At 39.6% G+C, this 21,106-nt stretch overlaps 1 protein-coding gene across 1 annotated transcript; it reads right to left on the reverse strand.

Annotated features, from left to right (window-relative positions):
• Window positions 1-1,059: 1,059 nt before the first annotated feature.
• LOC147612344 (glucan endo-1,3-alpha-glucosidase agn1-like) lies at window positions 1,060-2,412 on the reverse strand. The gene has a single exon (XM_086782888.1). The coding sequence runs from the start codon at window positions 2,410-2,412 to the stop codon at window positions 1,060-1,062; it is 1,353 nt and encodes a 450-aa protein (XP_086639014.1).
• Window positions 2,413-21,106: the final 18,694 nt, after the last annotated feature.

Genomic DNA, 21,106 nt, shown 5'->3' on the forward strand with positions numbered 1-21,106 from the left:
CTAATCCTATGGGTGGTGCAACTTTTCTCGCGAAGATCATGTGGGATCTCTGCACAAGCCGATCACGGTGATAACCTAATCACTCAAGCAAGAGGGAGAGAAGAAGCAAGAGAGAACAAGCGATTAGCACTAATCATACCCAAACCCTAACCCTAAGCATACCACACATGCTAGATTAGAGCTGTAAGAGAGAGGGGGAGAGAACACTCCACTTCTATTGCATAAATAGGAGAATATGTGTTACAAACAAGAGAAATTGGCTTTTATAGTTCTAAGCCTTTTCCCACTGGGCTGCTTGAGAGTAAGTGACACGAGGTACCCAAAACATAGTTATAAGGCTTTTCTTTATGATTTGGCCAACTAACTGAGATCCTCTTATCTGTCAGCTCAAGACTTGGGAGCGTCTTTAGGGAGTTTCCCTCATCAAATGACGGGATTTATAATACAGTACGCTCACCCATTACATAAGTGTGTGGACATAGTTGTCATAGAAATGTGTCAACCACATGTGGTTAGCAACAAGCATTAAGAAGAGTATTTACACATAAGCAGAATTAAAAGCGGCTTGATATTTAAATGTGTTGCTCTCATAGCATAAGAGAAAAAATGTGTTTAGCGCATGCGAATGTATATTTTCACGTATGTGAATGTATGTGTTTAACACATGGAAACGTACATTTTGCTATGTGAAATTTTAGTTCATTGCCATGTATGCAAAGATGTGGCCACTTGGTGTGAAATGCATGTGCTTGTGTTGATATCTCTATGGTTCCCTTGTCACAAAAAGAGTAGTGACACGTGAGAGTGAGAATTTAAGTTGTCGATCATCACCATGTGGGAAAGGATGGTGTAACTTTCTAGTTAATGTGTGTGTGTTAGCTCAAGAATTTGGACTACATATGAGAGATGTTGAGCTCATATTACCATGTGGAAAAAGAGAGGAGAGATTTCGTATGTTAAAAGTTGACCATGTACTAAAGTAAGGTATTGAAATTTTGATGATTGTAGGTTGTTACGTGGATATATTCAAATCCAATGATTGGAGTAGGTTGCCGATCATCAAGAAGAAGAAAAGGCGGAGAAGACGTTGAAATTGTAGGCAGTGAAGTTGGTGTTGGAGACGGGCAAGGCGCCTGTAAGCGTAAGCACGGAAGCACCATTGCGCGAGAAGATGGCCTGTTGTTGGCCCTCTGCGAAGGGCATGCTCACATTGCTGATGCCTGCCTGCACCTCAAACTTCATCCTCGTATTACCAGATACCAGCTGAACAGTGCCTGCCTGCTTGGCCATCACCACAGCATGTAGCCGATCATCTAACTTCGCACTGTTTGTCACAGGGCCCAATGGATCTGATGCCACCACCACAGTCTTGCTGTGTGTGTAGTAGAATATGTACAAAGCTTCCTTTGCTATGGCCGGCTCCGCCCCGCTCTTGTACCACTGGATGTAGTGGCTCCCCAAATGCAGAAACGCTTCGTGTGGAAACCCTGTGTCGTTATCGGCCGGCGCTCCCCAGCCTGTGCCCACCGGCACCACGTACGTTCTCTCCGCCCAATCGTTCCAGGTTAGGATCTCCACTAGCGGCGGGCTCAAATCTATTAGCTGCTTCCAATGGGTCATCCACAGCCCAGCTCCGGCATAGTTTCCCTTCACCAGATTCTCCCGCGTCTCGTGAGCAAAGAACCATGGGCTCACAGTCGCCATGTACACCTTGCCGCCGGCCGCTTTACAGGCCGCTAGGTACGCCATGTCGCTGGCGCTGGATGGATTATTGTAGTCTCCGTTGACGTATGGCCACGCAGAGGTATCCCACGCCATGATACCACTCAGAATTGAACTGAACTTGCTCAGAACGCCAGAAACGGAGCTCTGAGACCCGTCCGTCACAAAGAACGGCACAAAGAAGACGTTATTCCCTGCGGGCCGCAGAACGCCGTCCCGCCAGCTGGAGAGCGCATCAGAGAAGCCGGAAAACACTGTGTCTTGCCCGGTGAAAGTCGAGAAGAATTGCTTGCCTTGATAATGCAGCTGGCTGGCATGGCTAGCATAGCGCGTGAGCATCGTGGTGACATTAGCCGCAGTGAGTTGCTGGGACATATCGGCAGAGAAGAAGAGCTTGAAATTGAGCTGATCAGCAGCATCGTAAAGATGGTCGGCGCGAGTTTGGAATTCGTCCGTCCACACCGCTGTATTCAAGGCAAAAGCGTCGATGCCAAACGTCTGAGCCAGTTGAATCTCTTGCTTGAAGCCTGCAACATCGTCGGTATACAAGGGAGCCCAGAGCATGTAATGAGCGAAGACAAGGCGGGAAGTTTGTGCAGCAACGCCGTGGCTGCTTGTGAAGAAAAGGAGGCAAAGGGAGGCAAGTAAAAGCAGAAGAAGAAGAGGTTTGTGGGCAGATAAGGAGGCCATTTCACCTGCAGCTGCAGCTTGTGCAGCAGGCGGGGAGGGAGACGGATTTATATGTGTGCAGGAGGACTTTATACGCGCTTTCTCCTTGTCAGATCGGAGCCTAGTCAACCACTACTACTTTTACACGCGTTTCATGACTTTACATGCGTTTCATGACTTTACATTTTGGCACTCATATTATGTGCTACCGACAGGAACCTTGGCTCGGCCACCTTTTCCTTCTTGCTTTATCACGTGCTTGACTTTTCACAAGTCAGTTCAGTGGCATTCCAACTCTACAAAGCTCTATAAACATTCCCTTCTTCCAATCCATAACATACCTATGACAGAGGTATACCATAGAAAAGATGTTAGGACCATAGGAAAGATGTTTTTGCTTGTTGACAACTCTCGCTCACAACCGTTTGATCTCTTATAGCAACATATAAGGGCCCTCAACTCCTTTATAAGCGCTTTCCCCTAGCCTAGTCAACAACCACTACTCTTACACGCGTTTTATGACTTGACATTTTGGCACTCAAATGTCCTAATGATAGGAACCTTGGCTCTTCCAGCTTTTATTTCTTGCTTAATCACTTGCTTGACTTTTCACAAGTCAATAGCATTCCAACTCTACAAAACTCTATAAACATTCCCTTCTTCTATCTAGCTATCCATCCATAACATAGCACCTATGACAGAGGTATCACAAATTGATACCATAGAAAAGATGGTAGGACCCTATGAAAGATGCTAGGAACCTTATGCTCTTCCTAGTTTCCACTACATTTTCTTTTCTTCTTTAATGATCACTTGGTTGACTTTTTCAATAATGAGTAGCACAGCATGTCCAAAAACTCTAGAAACTCATGAAACACTACCTACTACTATCCCTTTTCTTATTTAATGATCACTTGGTTGACTTTTTCAATAACGAGTAGCACAACATGTCCAAAAACTCCTAGAAACTCATGAAACACTTCCTACTACTATCCACCTTCCGCAATCCAAAACATATCACCTAGTCCTATATGAAGAGCCCATGACGAATCAATATCAAATCAAAGATGGTTTTTGCACTTGACTTTAGTAGATGTCAATATTGATTCACAAATGCTAAGCCAAAGTAAGGAGGATAGTATGTCACAAATTTTGCAAAGCTAAAGTTTTCTCCAAAAAATGATCTAGTAATGAAAAGTTTTCTCCAAAAGTGATCTAGTAATGAAAAGATTAAACATGGAGTTTGAAACTTAAGCATGCCAAATATAAATGGGAAAAATGTCAAACATTAAAACTCTCTTCACTCTCTAGCAATGCTAAGTAATACAAATGGAGGGTCTCAATTTTATTATATATCATATTTGCCAATATTATGAGGTCTACTAGCCTTGGAACTCCTCCAAGAGGCTTGTATACACTATGACAAACAAGGGTGCATACGAGCACTTATCTTCGATGCTTTTTGTATGCTTTATGTAGTGCTAGTATGCACTTGCTTTCTATTCATGCTTTACCAGAGTGCCAATATAAGAACCAGTATAATCAGGGATTATATCGATGTGCTAAGAATTTTAAAATCATGGCATTTCATTTGAGAAACATTTTAAAAACTTTCCTCTTTTACACTTGTTGGCCTTGTAAACCCAATATAGACCTCTCCTAGTCACACACTATAGTCACACACTAATCAAAGGTAGGTCTCTTTTTTTTTTTCCCTTGGGTTTTTCTTCTCTCTTTTTTTTTTTTTTGGTTAGTTTTCTCTATGTTGTAATAGTTTAATTGGTTTTTTTATACATGGCATGGGTATGTTTTCTTTTTCTGTAGAGATTTCCATTCTTTCTCTCTCTCTCTCTCTCTCTCTCTCTCTCTCTCTCTCTCTCTCTCTCTCTCCCACACACACACACAAATAAGCAAGGTACTTCAAATTTATGCAAGGAAGGTAAGCTCTCAATCCCCTTAATTAAGGTTTTTTCTCATCAATTTACTTAAGGTTTACTAATTAGGGTTTTTATTTGTATTCGTGATCATTGTCATCATCATCATCTTCTTCTTCTTATTATTATTCTCCTTCTTAGTCGTATGCTCTTTTTATTATCAAGGTCTTCTTCTATTTTTGTTAACTTCTTCTTCTTCTTTTTGTTAGCAAGATCTCCTCATAAATTTCAAACAAGCCTCTTATGATAAGAGTTTACTTGACACTCATTGTCCTCATTGTTTGGCAAGAGAAGTTGCTTCCCATCTCCCTTATTCCTATTCATATGGCATCCTAGCATGCATTGGGATTTTCCTTATCTTTATGCATAAGATCTTATGAATTATGCAATAGATCTTATGCCATCATGCATAAGCTCTTAGGCATAATGTATACGAACTTATGCATTAGCTCTTATGCATATGAGCTTCTCCATTAGATCTTTTTCATAATGCATAAGGTCGTATGTGTAAAAAGAGCACAAGATCTTATGCATAAAGCATGAGAGATTATGCATAAGATGCATAAGACCTTGCAGCACCTCTTAAGAGCACTATGCATAAATCTTAAGCTCTTATGTGTAAGAGCATAAGCTCTCATGCATAACCTCTGGGCTTATCCTAAACATTTTTTACATACTACCTAAAATGCAAAAATCTCTTAGATTTGAAGCTACTATATGCAACTACACATTCTAAATGTATCTAGTTAGTTCATAGTATACTCTAAGAATAAAAAAATAATGAGATAAATAGATACATCACATATCTAGGACCAAATAATTTATTTATTTTTTTAAGTATTTTCATTTTTCTCTCCATCTTCTTCTTCACTCACCTTTCCAAACCGTATGCAGGAAGTGAACACATCACACACCACGTCATGCTATAGAATGCTCCAGAGAACAAATCAAGAAGCACGTAGGTGATAAATGCACAATGGTGCTTACAACAATGGTGTGAAAAATGTTATGTCTCGCTTGAAATCTCTCTAGAACACTCTCATTCAGAAAGAAGCAAGAATAAGAAACAATATGTCATGGGGAACTTACTAATGTGCCACAATCCTTTCCTTTTTAGAGAGCTCTACTTCATATTCCTCATGATCTATATTATCATGCTCCCTTGATTACAGTCCACTAAGTAGCCACGCACTCTGCTCTCTCACACCTACGGTAGCTACATGAGCATAAAGATAGAGTAGAGAAATAAGAGCAAGACTCAATTACACATTAATTGCACTAGGTAGCCATACATTCCTCTTGATCCATTGTCTCTCTTTCTCTTCTATTCATGTCTCCCTTATGCTTCTCCATCCCCTCCTTACATCCTCTTTCTCTCTCTCTCTCTCTCTCTCTCTCTCTCTCTCTCTCTCCCCCCACCTCACTCTCCCCCCCATATCTGCCCCTCTCTCTCTCTCTCTCTCTCTCTCTTTCTCTCTCCTATTTCTCTCTCCCTCTATCTCTCTCTACCTCTTCTATTACCTTTGTCTCCATCTACCTCTCTCATTGTCCTCTCTCTCTCTCTCTCTCTCTCTCTCTCTCTCTCTCTCTCTCTCTCTCTCTCTCTCTCTCTCTCTCTCTCTCTCTCTCAGAGTATTTTTGATGATTGGCCTCCTTTTTAAGAAGCTCCTTTATTTGGCTCTTCTTTTTCATGATGTTTGCTTGAGTGTATTTTGGAGTCTTTTTCTTACTCTAACAATCTTTCTCTATGCGGCCAAGCTTACCACAAAAGTTGCATTTCACTCTAGCTCTTGGTTTTTGGTAAAGGATGCCTTCTGTATGATGATTGACCTACTTTGACTTTGAGTCTCTTTTTCTTCCTCGATCAAGGCTCCTTGAATGACGATGAAGGTTTGAGTCAGGTAGGTTCTTCAAGGTAGCCACCATGGGCTGAATATGCTTGGACAAGGTCATGCTCTTGAGAAGGATTGCTATGGCATCCTCCTCTTCCACTAGACCCTAACCAATTGTTGTAAAGATTGGCAAATTTCCTCCTAAGAGCCTATGGGAGATGACATCATGGTGATAGTGGAAAACCATGTAAAGTGTCCAATAAAAGATTCAAGTACTATTTCACTTAATTCTAAATAAGGTTCTATAAAAATTCTTTTAGATGCGGTTTGGGTTGCACATATGAAGAGAAACCTCCTTTTTGTCCATCATGGACCACTTTGACAAGATGGTGTAGTCAGTCTTGATGGAGATGATAAGGTCATTAGAAAGTTCATTTAGAGGAACAACCTGTATGAGCTTTTGGCGTTTGCAATCCGTGTTGATTTAGGTAGCATCAAACTTTGGCATGAGAGATGTAGGCATCTCGATATATAAACTATTTCATAGATATGTAGGAAAGGTAAACTATTGAGCATTTACCACCAATTTAGACAATCCAGATGTATGTAAAGCTTGCATGATGGGTAAGCAGCACCAAATGCCCTTTACACAAGAGGCCAGTTTTAGGAACAAAGCTCCTCTATAGCTCACACATGTGATCTCTATGGAAAGATGAGTATAATTGCACTTGGAGGTTCTTCATATCTTTTCACATTGATAGATGATTACAGTAGGAAGATTTGGATGTTTTTTCTTAAGAAAAAGTCTTAGGCTTTTATTAAATTTAAGAAATGTCTTACATTGATTGAAATTGAGACACTAATAAAATTGAGCAGTTCAAAATAAACCAAGGAGGAGAATTTATGTCTAAAATGATTCTTGGGTTTTTTGCAAGGAAAGAGGCATAAAGTTGCAAGTCACTACCGCTCACTCTCCACAAAAAAAATGGTGTTGCAAAGCATAAGAATCGTGCTATTATTGAGATGGAAAGGAGTCTACTTAATGGAGGCAGTTAACATGGCTATGTACATTCTTAACAGGAGGTCGTCATTCCATTATAGGCCTACTTAGGTAAGAAACCTGTAGGTGCACACTTGAAAGCTTTTGGGTGTGTGAATGTTTTGTACATGTTCCAGATGCTTAGAGGACCAAATTGTATACTAAAAGTAAGAAATACATTAACATTACTATGTACAATAGGAGTGCAACAAAGGCCATCAACAAAGAGATAGATCCATATTATATGCCTACTCCGGCAAGAAATCTTCAATTGCACACTTGAAAGTTTCTGGATGTGAATGTTATATGTACATGTTCCACATGCTCAGAGGACCAAATTGGATATACCAAAAACCATAAATACATCTTCTTGAGTTACATCATGGAGTCAAAGAGATATTGGCTCTTCAGAGAGGACCAAATTGGATGCCAAAATCCAAAAATACATCTTTTTGGGTTACAACATAGAGTCAAAGTGATATCCGCTCAATGGCCCTTAAGGAAAGAAGATCATAGTGAGCCATGATGTGGTATTCCAAGAAAAACCATGTCAAATGGAGAAGGAACTTCCTCAGTAAGCCATGATGTGGTATTCCAAGAACAACCATGTCAAATGGAGAAGGAACTTCCTTCTTCATCATGCAACAAGGAAATCATCAAAGCAACATAACCTCCACATAGAGCATGGGCTTCCTCGCATTCTGATGGAGGACATATCGTACGATTTCCTATGGACGGATTATAAAGATGAAGAAAAAGAGCATGATGTGCCACAAAAAGGTAAGCCATTACCCAAGTGGTACATGCAACTTTAGGATAGAGTAGAACCTTTGATTATTAAGGATACATAGGCCTCAAAATGTTTACAAATTTAGAAGGTTAGAGGAATAAAATAGGGCTTGGGAGAATCTTGTAAATTTTTCTCTTATGACAAAGGTAAAGATTTAGGAACCTACCACCTTTGTTGAAGCATATTTAAGGGATCTGAAGTAGATGGTAGCCATACAAGAAGAATATGACTCCATCTTGAAAAACTACACTTGGGACCTTGTAGATCATCCTCTAAGATACAAGGTAATTGGCACTAAGTGGGTTTACAAAGCAAAATACAATATAAAGTTTCCCTCTCTCCTGTATTCTCCTCCTCCTCCTCCTCTTCTTCTTCTTCTCCTCCTCCTCTCCTCTCTCTCCCCCCCCCCCTCTCTCTCTCTCTCTCTCTCTCTCCTCCTTCTCCTCCTCCTCCTCTTCTCCTCCTCCTCCTCCTCCTCCTCTCTGTCTCTCCCCCCCCCTCTGTCTCTCTTTCTCTCTCGCTCTCTCGCTCTCTCTTTCTCTCTCTCTCTCACTCTTCATTTATATATCCATCCATGTAAACATAGAAAATACTTCCATATGTCTAGGTAAAAGAGAGTGCACTCCCCCCCCCCCCTCTCTCTCTCTCTCTCTCTCTCTCCATTTATATACGCATCAATCAATATCCATCCATTTAAACATAGAAAATACTTCCATATGTTCAAGTGAAAGAGAGTAGGAGAAGGAAAAAGAGACGTAGGGTTCGGTAGGGGTGAAAAGGCATAAGGAAGAGAGAGGGCCATGATGTTGAAATAAGGTTGGACATCAAAGAGAGTGAGTTACTCCAAGCACATCTAAATAAAATGAAAAGTGATGTAAAAACGCGCATGTGCCTAGAAGCCCAACTACCAAATGATGCAAAAATCATTATGTGTTGCAACATTAGATGTCTCGTTACACACTTCTTCAATAGGCAACAAACCAGCTCTATTTTTGTGACATGACTAGATTCTTCCTTTGTCTTTAGAGTGACATTCTTGGAATCTACTTGCATTTTCCTACATTCTTTGGCTATGTGCCCTTCCTTGTAAAAGCATTTAACCTTTTTCTTCTGGAAGAGTCAAAATCCATCAGCTCCAAATGGTGGTGATGGAAAAGATACTATTTCTGTAAGGGACTACTAGACATTAGCTAGCAAAGATGATTTGTACCAAGCTAGAGCTCATAGGAGAAGAGAATAGCCTTAAGTTTTAACTTTTAAAGAAGATAATTGCACCGTTTCCATCTGCTCATAGGAGAAGAGAATAGCCTTAAGTTTTAACTTTCAAAGAGGATAATTTCACCATTTCCATCATCTCCAAATGGTGATGATGGAAAAGATACCATTTCTCTAAGGGACTACTAGACATTAATTAAGCAAAGATGTTTTGTACCAAGCTAGAGCTCTAATACCATGTAAGATGATACAACATGCAATGTAAACAAGACTAAATAGGTTCTTGCAAAAAGATGCCATTTCTCTAAGGGGGGACAACTAGACATTAATTAGCAAAGATATTTTGTACCAAGCTAGAGCTCTAATACCATGTAAGAGGATACAACATGCAATGTAAACAAAAGAACACTCACAAGAAGTATGATCTTTCATAGCACAAAACTTTAAAACTCAAACTACATAATAATGTAAATCAGTAGCATTCCAACTCTACAAAACCCATTGAACATTCCCTTCTTCTTTTCAGCTTTCAATCCATGACATAGCACCTATGACAGACATATCACAAATTGATACCATAAGAAGGAAAGATGTTGGGAACCTTATTCCCTTCCTAGTTTCTAGTACATTTTCTTTTCTTGTTTGATCACTTGGTTGACTTTTTCAATAATGAGTAGCACAACATGTCCAAAAACTCTAGAAACTTATGAAACACTACCTACTACTATCTAGCTTTCACAATCCAAAACATATCACCTAGTCCTATGAAGAGCCTATGATGAATCGATATCAAATCAAAGATGGTTTTGCATTTGACTTAAGATGTCAATATCGATTCATGAATGCTAATCCAAGTAAGAGGCACTACTACCCATTCTCGACGCTTGCTTTCCATGGTGACTGCACCATCGAAATACGCGGCGTCGATATAAACATCTAAATATCACGTCGATATATTCGTTGAAATAACCATCAAAGATGAACGTCGAAAAGGGCATCAGAATAAAGGTCTGAATAAGATTCAAAAAGCGTGTCGAAAACTAAATTTTTTATTTTTTATTTTGTACTTCTTAAAAAAATTAAGTGTACAAAAAAAGAAAACATTGACAAAAACCAAGTATTTCTTGGTAAAATAAAATTGAAATAAGATGTTATAGCTCATCATTGACAAAAACCAAGTATTTCTTGGTAAAATAAAATTGAAATAAGATGTTATCGCTCATCATTGACTCTCTCATCCTCAGCTAGATCCATGGCTCTGAATACATCTATTTCCAGAAATACCTCTCCATCTGCATCTTCGTCAATAGGTGTAGCCTCCGTATCATCCTCTTCTATTAGCTTCTATTTCAGGCATTAGAGGTGGTTGTGTTGAAAGTTGTTGTTCTATTTCTTCTTTGAATTCCGGATTAGTTTTTGTGTTTTCTTCTAGTTCAAGTGCTAGTAATTGTTGAATTACTATACCTTCATTTGATCCTTCTTCTAGTTATTCAACTGGATCAGTATCTGTTTCTTGTGCTTCTTGAGTGGGTTCCTCAACCTCTACTTCATCTAATATTTCCATATCTTTAAATATTTGTTTACTGCATGGATCAATTCGAATTACAAACAACAACCTATGATCTCTCGGGTCCACCTTGAAGACAACCTGCTCACAATGCTTTGGTAGCACAAATGTGTCCCTTTGGTTTGTCCATATCTTTGTGGAGTCTACTTGAACAAATCCGCTCTTATCTTTGTGCATGGTTGCTTGTGGTCCTTGAGTCACTACCTTGAACCACTTCACATCAAAAATGAACATAGAAACTTTCTAAACCCAACCTTGATAATGTCTTGTATCGTTCCACAAGCGTGCCAACTTCACGACTTAGATCACCTGCGCTTGAACGACTTTCTTGCATGAAATTTTCTTTGACACCACAATCAAATGTTGTTCTCTTCTTTTCTATTTGCTCCACTCAAAAGTGATGACGATTGTGTGACCAAAGTGCACCAAATTTGCGATACTGCAAGTAAAAGAAGATTATCAAATTGTATCAAGAACAAAAACTTATACAAGACTATGTCTTACGGTTTCTTATGTACATATAAAAACTCACTTAATCACAACCATATGTAAGCTCCTCCTCGTCTCGCTTATAAGCTCGCCACTTTGTTTTGCTTGTTGTATGGTTTGCTGAAAATCCATCTACTAAAAGGAAATTCTAGAAGTTGAGCGAGTGAATGTAGGTATGGCAATGCTCTAGTTGTTCGAATCTTTCTAAAATTTAAACGCTCTCAGTCTCTTTCCCTCTTTGCTAGGTTATACCTCTCAATCCATTTCTCCATAGCACTTGAGTTGAGGATGCAAAATTTATTAATCTTCTCTCGCAATGCCATATCCATTGTTCTCTAAAGCCCTTGTCCTTGAGGCTCTTCCCCAACAACGAGCTGATCATCCTCTTCTTGTGTCCACAATCATGGCATATATAAATCTGACGTACTAAGAAATTATGTTATGTATACAAGATATTCTTGAAAAAGCCATCCAATTGCCATATTGCTCTCAGGGTGAGCTTTTTGTGACGATCAAAAGCTTTCAGTGTCTTCATAAATCTCTCGAGAAAAAACATCCATCACCTATGAACAACACCTGCTATAGCAATCTTGTTAACCACATGAACAAGTAGATGCAATTGAATAGTTAGGAAACTTATTGGAAAGAATTTATCCACCATTGTAACTGCTTCAGTGAAGTTTAGACGAGCTGCTTCCAACGTATTTCTTCTAATCTTATTCTTTGATATCCACCGTACCACTGCACTAATCTTGTATATTGTCGCTCTTATGTCTTCATTGAGGCAATCCTTGATGGCTATTGGCAGCACAAACTATAAGATTTTGTGCTAGTCATGAGACTTCAAGCCACTAATCCTTTGTGAATGTTTCCTTCAAGAAATACATACAACTAGTGGGAGTACGAAACTCACTGATGCACTTCTTTACATGTCGTTGCTCTTCTTTGGTTAAGACCCAAGGTGCTCTAGGGAGAATCACCTTCCCATCAGGTCTACTCCGTGCCCATAAGTGTTGCATGTGATCCACCTCTTATAGAGATCATCCCTTTGTGCCTTGCTCTCTTTATTAGCACCTGTGATGGTTTTCCAAAGCATATCGGCTGTGTTTTTGAAAATTTGTATAGGGTCAAGAAGATGATTGACTAGAAGATCACTCTAGTATGGGAGTAGATGGAAGATAGCTGCTTCATTCCAAGGGGTAAACAACTTGGATCCACTTTACATGCCCTCCTCCAATCACTAAGCTTTAGCACACAAGGAGTCCTCCCCCTAGAAATCACTCTCGCAACTCATGGTTATCAAGGAGATACTTTTTGTGGCCCTCGTAGACAACCTTCTTCAAAGCTGTTGAGTACCGAGCCTCTAATTCATCTCCACATATAGGGCATGCGTTATAACCAAATATTGAAATTCCAGCCAAACATGCTACTCATTGTGATGAGATATGCAAATAATACAAAAATTCTAAAATCGTGAAATTAAATCAGATCAAGAAATCTTAGAATAATTAGCTTACTAGAGCACTCTCCATAGCCCGCTGGCCAATCATGCATGGTCCACATAAGTATTCCTCACACTATTGCAGCCCTTTCTCTAGACTACTTAGACGCATCATGAACTTGGATACCATCCCATAACGTGCATAGCTCGTTAACTAATGGAGCCAAGTAGATGTCCATATCCATATTCTTAACCTTGTACTTCCCTGGAACTATTATGGAAAGTAAAAGGTGCCCCTTATTTATTACTAACCATGGTGGAAAGTTATAATTCACTAGGCAAATGAGCCATGTACTCCATGATGAACTTCGTAAGCCAAATGAATTGACTCCATCCATTGCTAGTCCGAGACGAATATGACAAGGTTCTTCCCCAAAGTCCACCCACATCTCGTTGATATGCCTCCATGCAGAATCAGGAACACACACATAACGTCATCTATGGAGCTAGTGTTTCGATGCCAAGTCATTAAAGATGCACTGGATTTGCATCTGAACATTGTTTGAATGATGGGAAAGTGTCGTAAGACTTTAGTAGGGACCCTTTTTCCTTGAAAATATTGCCTATATCTCGATGAACCACACTGTGGACACTCATGAAGAGTGGCGTACTCATGCCAAAAGAGATACAATTATTCAAACAAGCATGGTGTGTGTTATAGTCCATCCCTATGGAGTGCAACATGTCTTGTTCGTGCATGGTTCGAAGGCATCTCATTGTCTTCTGGTAAAATTTGATCTTTCAATAACTCGTTACATATAATAGAATGAATAGTAAAGGAGAAAGACAAGACATTCATGCAAGCATGTGAACATAGAGAGGGGAAGGGACACATACCCCATAAGTTTTTGAAACGCTTGTATCAGACCACCCATATATTGATTACAAGTTCAATATAGAGAGGCAAGTGCGGAGAACTGAAACATGTGCTTCACGGTAAAGCGGTAGATGGCGGGCAAGCCTATGTAGCTCTTTCTCCTCTCAAGAAGCATGCTCCCACGTTGTCTGATGTCTTCTACTTCATAATCGTCTACTTTGTGGCTTGTGTCATGTAGGGCATCTTTCATGTCAGCCATGTCATGTTCTAGAACTTCATCTACGTCTGTAAAAGTTGCTCGTGTTTCAATCCCATCGAGGTTGCCTTTGCCTTTTCTCTTTTGCTCTGTGTTTAGGTTAGATATCTACCAGTTCATTGTTGTTTGGGAAAACATTAAGACTAGTAAGTAGATGTTGCAAGTGCTCTACTAGAAATATGCCCATTTTTTAGAATACTCATCTCGTAAATTCTTTGACCTCGGGCGACTTGGTACTTGCAATGCGACTGCATGGGCATAACATTTTCCCCTCTGAATTATAGATTACACATGTACACATGAGCATGGAGTAGGAGACATGGATCAACAACAAGATAAAAGACACAAGATAAACATACAAGAAAAACATCATAACATCATAGTGTATTACATATCCATGTATCACATATTATGTGTAGTACTACAAGAATCATGTACATACGATAGTCATAGTCATGTTCAATCTACATACAGGAGGGTCTTTATATAGCCATTCAATCATGTGACGCTTGGGATACCCATGTGACTATTGGGCTCTCATAACCTCCACAAGATCCTAACTCCCCACTAGACCTCTTGTAACCACTTCTTAATATGACATCTTGTAATAACCAAATCCCATAACTCATTAGCCTAAGCTGATGCTACTAATGCTAGGGGGGGTTCACACCCAAGCTAATGCCAAAATTCTAGGGGGTGTTCATACCTGTCAAAACTACAAGCACAAGATATTTAGCAATATTTGGTATACTCTAAAATCAATCTAAGTAATAATTAAACTAAGACCAAATCCTTAATGGTTATCTAAGTAATAACTAGAAGAAAGATAGACCAATCACACAAAAGGATACACGTAATTGACTCAAATAAATATTGAATGGAGAATTATAAAAAATATTGAAATTGAAAATAATAGCATTATTTGAGAATGGGTTTAGAATAATACACCTAGTTAGTTGCATGGTTGGGAATTCGGTCTATAGAATTGTACTTGTAATATTGAGAATTTCCATCATGCTTTTTGTGAATCTTAAAAAATCATTGCAACTAGTCGTTATCAAATAGCCATAACTCATACATTGGTTTACGCTTAGTGTCACTGAGCTCATCATCCTCATGGTTTAGTGTATGAGGCAATGGTCTAAGTGCATCCTCACTGTGATATAGTATGGGTACTACAAGCAAGTGAGCTAAGTAGCTATCGCTAGCTAAGCTATCAAGGAAATGACCTACCATGCTCCATAAAGGACAAGGAGTAGGTAACATTATTTTATAGAATTATGGTGTAATTGTGTAAGCTCTTGCCTTTCTCTCCTGTTCTGTAAGCTCTTTGTGTGCATTCCTTACTTGATAGGGTCCTCCTATTAGGTAAAGTATGCTCACGTCATCATGTTGTTGTGGTGTCTCTCCTACTATGGACTGCACGAGTCCTGTCCCATAGTACATAACATAAGTTCTACAGTGCCAGCATAAGTAGGATGTTGTGGACAACATATGACGTTCACAGCTAAGACATAACTATGGACTGCATGAGTCCTATCCCCATAGTACATAACATAAGTTCTACAGTGCCAGCATACGTAGGATGTTGCAGACAACATATGACGTTCACAGCTAAGACATGGTACAAGGTAGAATAGGTCCACAAAGGTGGTTCCACAATATCACGCCCCTAATGGTGTATAAAAATATCATGAGTGGGTTTGGAAAGGAGGAATACTTAGTTGTCCTTGATAGTAACAATCTAGACAATCCGGATCCAGGATAGGATCACTCGTATATCAGTTCATGAAAAGTCCAGTTTTAGGGCTTGTAGTAACAACATAGTCATAGTTTCATTCTCTTATTTTGGTATGTAATCTTTCTCACTATCTTTTTTAAATTTTATTGTTAGTTGGATTTTTAGTATGTCTATAGGTGCTATATTATTGTATATGTTGCTGCAAGCTATGTTGTCATGGGTTAGCTTTTTCCAACAGGCTCCCTCTTGATATGGACATGAAATTTCTCAAGGAGAAAAATATGGGGGTAAAAGTAATGATATTAGCATAAGTCCCCCCTTTCTACTCTCTATCATACCTTGAATTTGTAGAAGGTATTATAGGTTTTTTGCAACCATCCCTTCCAATTGTGCTTCGTCGATGCTTGTTTGATAGGAGAGCCCTTTGTTACTTGATGTGGCATGTTAATCTCCGGCCTTTAAGGGTGGTAAGGGGCTTTCATAAGACCGTATGGAGCTTATGGGTTCTCCCTTATACATGAGCAATGGAGTTGACATTTACAGAAAGGCAATTTGTATTTGCATAGTGGGTCGTCTAGGGAAACCAATGGGGTTGGGGCTTGGATAGCCAATAATGGTTTTGTAACATTTTGTGATATAGAAGCTTCCCCATAAATCACCCTACCACTTGTGATATGTTTTCTCTTTGGGATCCAAACTTGTTTAGGTGGTGGTGGTAAAGGTTCTCCTACAATAGTCTTCACTTTGTTTGAACTTGAGCCATTCAAACCTTTGTCCATCTCACTGAGGAGACTTGTGAATTTCTAAATGGGATCAGTGAGGTTAATGATATATATTTATGTTTTGATATCCAAATACAATGGTTACTCTTGTAGTAGCCTTGAGCTTTCAATAAGCATTTGGGTATCCATTTTGGGGTAACCTGTAATTTGGACTTCATGCGTTGATCTTTATATTGAGGCCTTCATTGCTTTGTTGGTTGAGGTGGTACGGATGGAGAAATCTTGGAAACTCATTTCAAGGTAGATTTGGATTACCACTTTTTAGTCCATCATATCTATTTTTCCTTCTCACATGGAGGTGTTTGCCATGTGGAGGTAAAAGAATCGAGAGTTCCTTGATCAGTGGATACATATATATCTAAGCTCGCGTACCCCTTGACTTTTGATATGCTAATTAATTAATGCAGTATGTGTATTTGAGTAGGTTATCTATCTGCCAATGGTGCATGACATTAAATGGTGGTACGTCATCCCTATTGCACCACGTTCCAAAGTATGTATAATACATTCACTGATATGGAGCATATGGAGGATGTAACAAGCCGCAATGAAGATGATGTCGAACATGCCAATGAAGATGTTGTGATCGATGATCAAGAAATAAGAGATGATCATGATAATGAGGATGAGCATGCCATTTCTCATGATCATGAGAATGACCCTACCATTGAGGATGATGGTGATGTTGATGAGGATGATTAGGACATCGATACCATTATCAATGGACAGAATATCGATAGTGGAATAAATTTAATCGTAGCCTTACAAATTGATCAAATGGATATTGATGTTGGTCATTTGGCAAGGATGGATCTTATTGAAGATGAGATCGAACCCTAACCAATCCATCACTGTATCGTTCTAAATTGATGACATTTCTATTGTATATGTTGTCTTTTAATTATCTCATGATTTATTTTTGAATATATTTCATTGTTGTAAATGCATGTAGTGGGATTGTGTAAAGATATATACTGTAATGTACTATGAGATGGTTTAAAGAAAATAGTTTTTAATTTTGTAAAAGAATTTACTTTTTTTAAATAAAGCGTGTATTGATGCGTGTATTCATGCGTGTATAATTGCGTGTATATACACGCGCTTATACACGCGCGTGTATATACACGCGCTTATACACGCGCTGGTAGATGCGTTACTTAAAGTTCAATACACGTGAATGTAGATGCTAATATACATGCGCCCGATACTATTCAAATACATGCGTGACCATACACGCGCCCGTAACTTATCGCATGTATGGAACGCGTGTATGGCAGCAGTGTCTTGTAGTGGTGGAGGACTATCGTTCAGACACCACCACTCAGTCAATCCCGTTACAATACTTCTATACTTGCAGAGAAGAGATTGATGTAAGGAAGGACCCATCCTAGAAGGATGCTAAAAAACAAGCTATTGAGCCTAAAGATAATCTAATCTCGATACATATGATGGCTACAATAGATAAGGAAAGCCCCTCCACTTGTACATGAAACACATTAGTAAAAAAATGCATACCTGCTCACATTGTTGTGGCAATAATACGAGCCTATCTTTCTTTGTTTGCCAAAACTTTGTAGAGTCAATAGTTACATAGCCACTTGCATGGCATTTTATCGTTGCATTAGGCCCTTTTTCCACCACGTTCATTTGCCATTTGACATCCAAAACATACACAAAGAAGCGACGAAAGTCAAGCCTAAATATGTCTTGGATTGTGCCACAATAATCATCCATTTTTCCATTAGCTCCCTCAAAGCTACTAATGACACCGCAATCTTGTGTATTCCTCTTTTCATCAATTCTTTGTGTTCGAAAATGCTTGCCTTCACACCATATAGCATTGAACATAGTGCACTGGACCAAAATAGAAGCAATATTTGTGTAAGCAATGTGAATAAATATTAAAAGCAAATCACTTACAACTAATGCAAAACATTAGTTCTATGTACCTTTAACATGCATCCTCGTGCATACTCCCATTCTTCCACTGTGATATGTAGCCCCTCGTCGCTCTCTGCTCTCTCCATCTCCTCATGCAACCAATCAACATGGATATCATTCGGAAGTGTTGCTAGATGCTTAGGGTACACCTTACGAGAGCCATGTTGCCTCCGAAAGAGAGCTCTTTTTGCTTGCCTTTTTGTCTTTGCATCCTCATATCTTGTAACCCATCTGCTCATCACATCACTATTAAGGATGCAAGTGAAATTGAGATCATCAATCAATGTTCTGTCAATTACTTTACTCTGTCCTTTTCCTTGAGGCACAATAGATGTCATCCTCAAGTCCTCTTCATTGCTCCATAGTCGTGGCAAAGAGCTGTCCACTTGACCAAGAAATTCTGAAATATATACAAGAGACTCTTGTATCAACCAACCCTCGGCCATGCTTCCTTCGGGCCTTGCACTTTGCCTCACAAAGTCTTTTAAGGTCTTCATGAAGCGCTCTAGGAAGAACATCCAACGTGCATGCACAGTGTCACATAAAGCAATTTTGTCCACTAAATGCATAATGAGATGTAGTTGACTTGTGAGAATGGTTCGCGGAAAAGTCTCCTCTACCAAACAAACCACCTCCACTGCCATAACATGCGCATCATCCAACGTGGCTTGATCAATTGCTTTGGAACTAACATATCTGAAAAATAATTGAATAGTACGTTATACCTCATGCACGTTCATTTTGCAAGGTATAATAAAGGGTGATCTGACATGGGTTTTATATACCTCACAAGCTCGCCCATCTTATAAATACATTTTTTCAAACTCTTATTTGCACAATGGTCTCGATGCTAGTAGGTAGTATGAACTGCGCACATAATAAGAGCACATGTATATATGGTTTATGGCATTACAAAATTTAATTTCAACGTACAAGACTTGGAAAACACTTACTTGGAGCATCTTGTGCCAATCGTGGGACTTCAATCCATATAGTTGCTCAACGCCTCTTTTCTTAGTGGTTGTAAAGGCTCCCTTCAATGATCTCATGCATCCAGTGGGAGTACGCAAAGTGGTGATGGCCTGCTTACTTGGAGCATCTTGTGCCAATCGTGGGACTTCAATCCATATAGTTGCTCAACGCCTCTTTTCTTAGTGGTTGTAAAGGCTTCCTTCAATGGTCTCATGCATCCAGTGGGAGTACGCAAAGTGGTGATGGCCTGCTTTACCTGTTTCTCCTCTTTCTTTGATATAATCCATGGTGCAGGCGGAAGACGAACGTGCCCACCCTCCTCTCGTGGTGGCCAAGCTTGACGCATACGTCCTACGACCCGCAAGTCCTCCCGTACGCTGATGGGAGAAATCGATGATGATTATCGAATATTTAGGATGATCTGACGGGAGAAATTGATGATGATTATCGAATATGGTCTTACACAAACCGTCAGCATACTCATGTACTAACGAAGGGCCACAAACAGGACAGTTTACCCGATGTTTTCAAACATGTTAAAATATAAATAAAAGTTAGAATAATAAAGTCAATAGTTATAATTAATATAGTCAATAGTATTAGAGTAGGGAGGTAATTAGAATTCTTACTAGAACAATCGTTGTATCCTGGAAAGTCATGCATTGTCTACATCAACACTACTTTTAAGTCAAAGTGTCGAGAGGAGGGAGGCCTACTAATGTCCACCACCGCAACACCTCTCCATAGTTCCTCCAACTCATCAATCAACGGTTCGAGATAAACATCCATATGCTTGACTTTATGTTTCCCTGGAATTAGAAGGGATAACATAAGATGTCCCTTCTTGATCGCCATTGATGGTGGAAGGTTGTAATTCACCAACACAACTGGCCACACGCTTTATGCGGTGCTTTTGAAACCAAATGGATTCACTCCATCCATACCTAGGCCAAGTCTCAAGTTTCTGGGCTCTGTTTTAAAGCTAGGCCACTCATCTTCAATATGCTTCCAAGCAGGAGTGTCTGCGGGAATTCTCCACATGCCATCATCCGATCGATGTGAGGAATGCCATGACATGAGCTCTGCTATGGATTTGCACTTGAACATGTGTTTGATGCGAGGAATTATAGGAAAGTGTCGCAAGACTTTACGAGGTACATCAAAACTCTTCACATTTGTTCTATACCTTGCTTCACCACAAGTGGGACAATGTCGAGACTCCTTATGCGTCCCACGAAAGAGAATGCAATCATTGACGCATGCATGTATGCGATCATAATCCAATCCTCCAAGAGATGTCACATAGCGCCTCGCTATGTCTCTTGAGGTGGGTAGTCTATTTCCCTTTGGAAGCATGTTTGATAATAGCCTGCATCCAATATCTTCAATTAGTCCTAAACCCTAAACCCTAAATCACTAATTCAAATTTGCAAGTTAGAATGCTTACTTCAATAATGCGTCAAGACTTGCATTGCTCCATCCATAAACTGTTTGTATATTGAGTAGTTCAAGTGAAGCACATAAAATAGAGAATGTGCACCCTTCAAAAACCGATGTCGATGAAGCCTTATAAAGATGCTCTTGTTCCATATCATCGTCGTCCTCCATACCTTTGGTATCATCCCTAAAAAGATACCGCACCATATCATCAAACACTTCCTCTTCCACAACTTCGTGGGGTGCAAGGCTATTGTCATCCCTTTCCCACTCATCTCTGACAATAGATCCCGAAGCTCCAGCATCATCTCGTCAACGCTTTGCGTGCTCTCGCCGCGTGTAGGGCACCATGTTAGGGTGTGGTACTGCATCCTGCTTTAATTAGAGTATATATATTACAAC

The sequence above is a fragment of the Cibotium barometz genome, chromosome 45 (assembly GCF_041138505.1).
Source record: "Cibotium barometz isolate CiBa-2024 chromosome 45, ASM4113850v1, whole genome shotgun sequence".
In the NCBI taxonomy this organism is placed as follows: domain Eukaryota; kingdom Viridiplantae; phylum Streptophyta; class Polypodiopsida; order Cyatheales; family Cibotiaceae; genus Cibotium; species Cibotium barometz.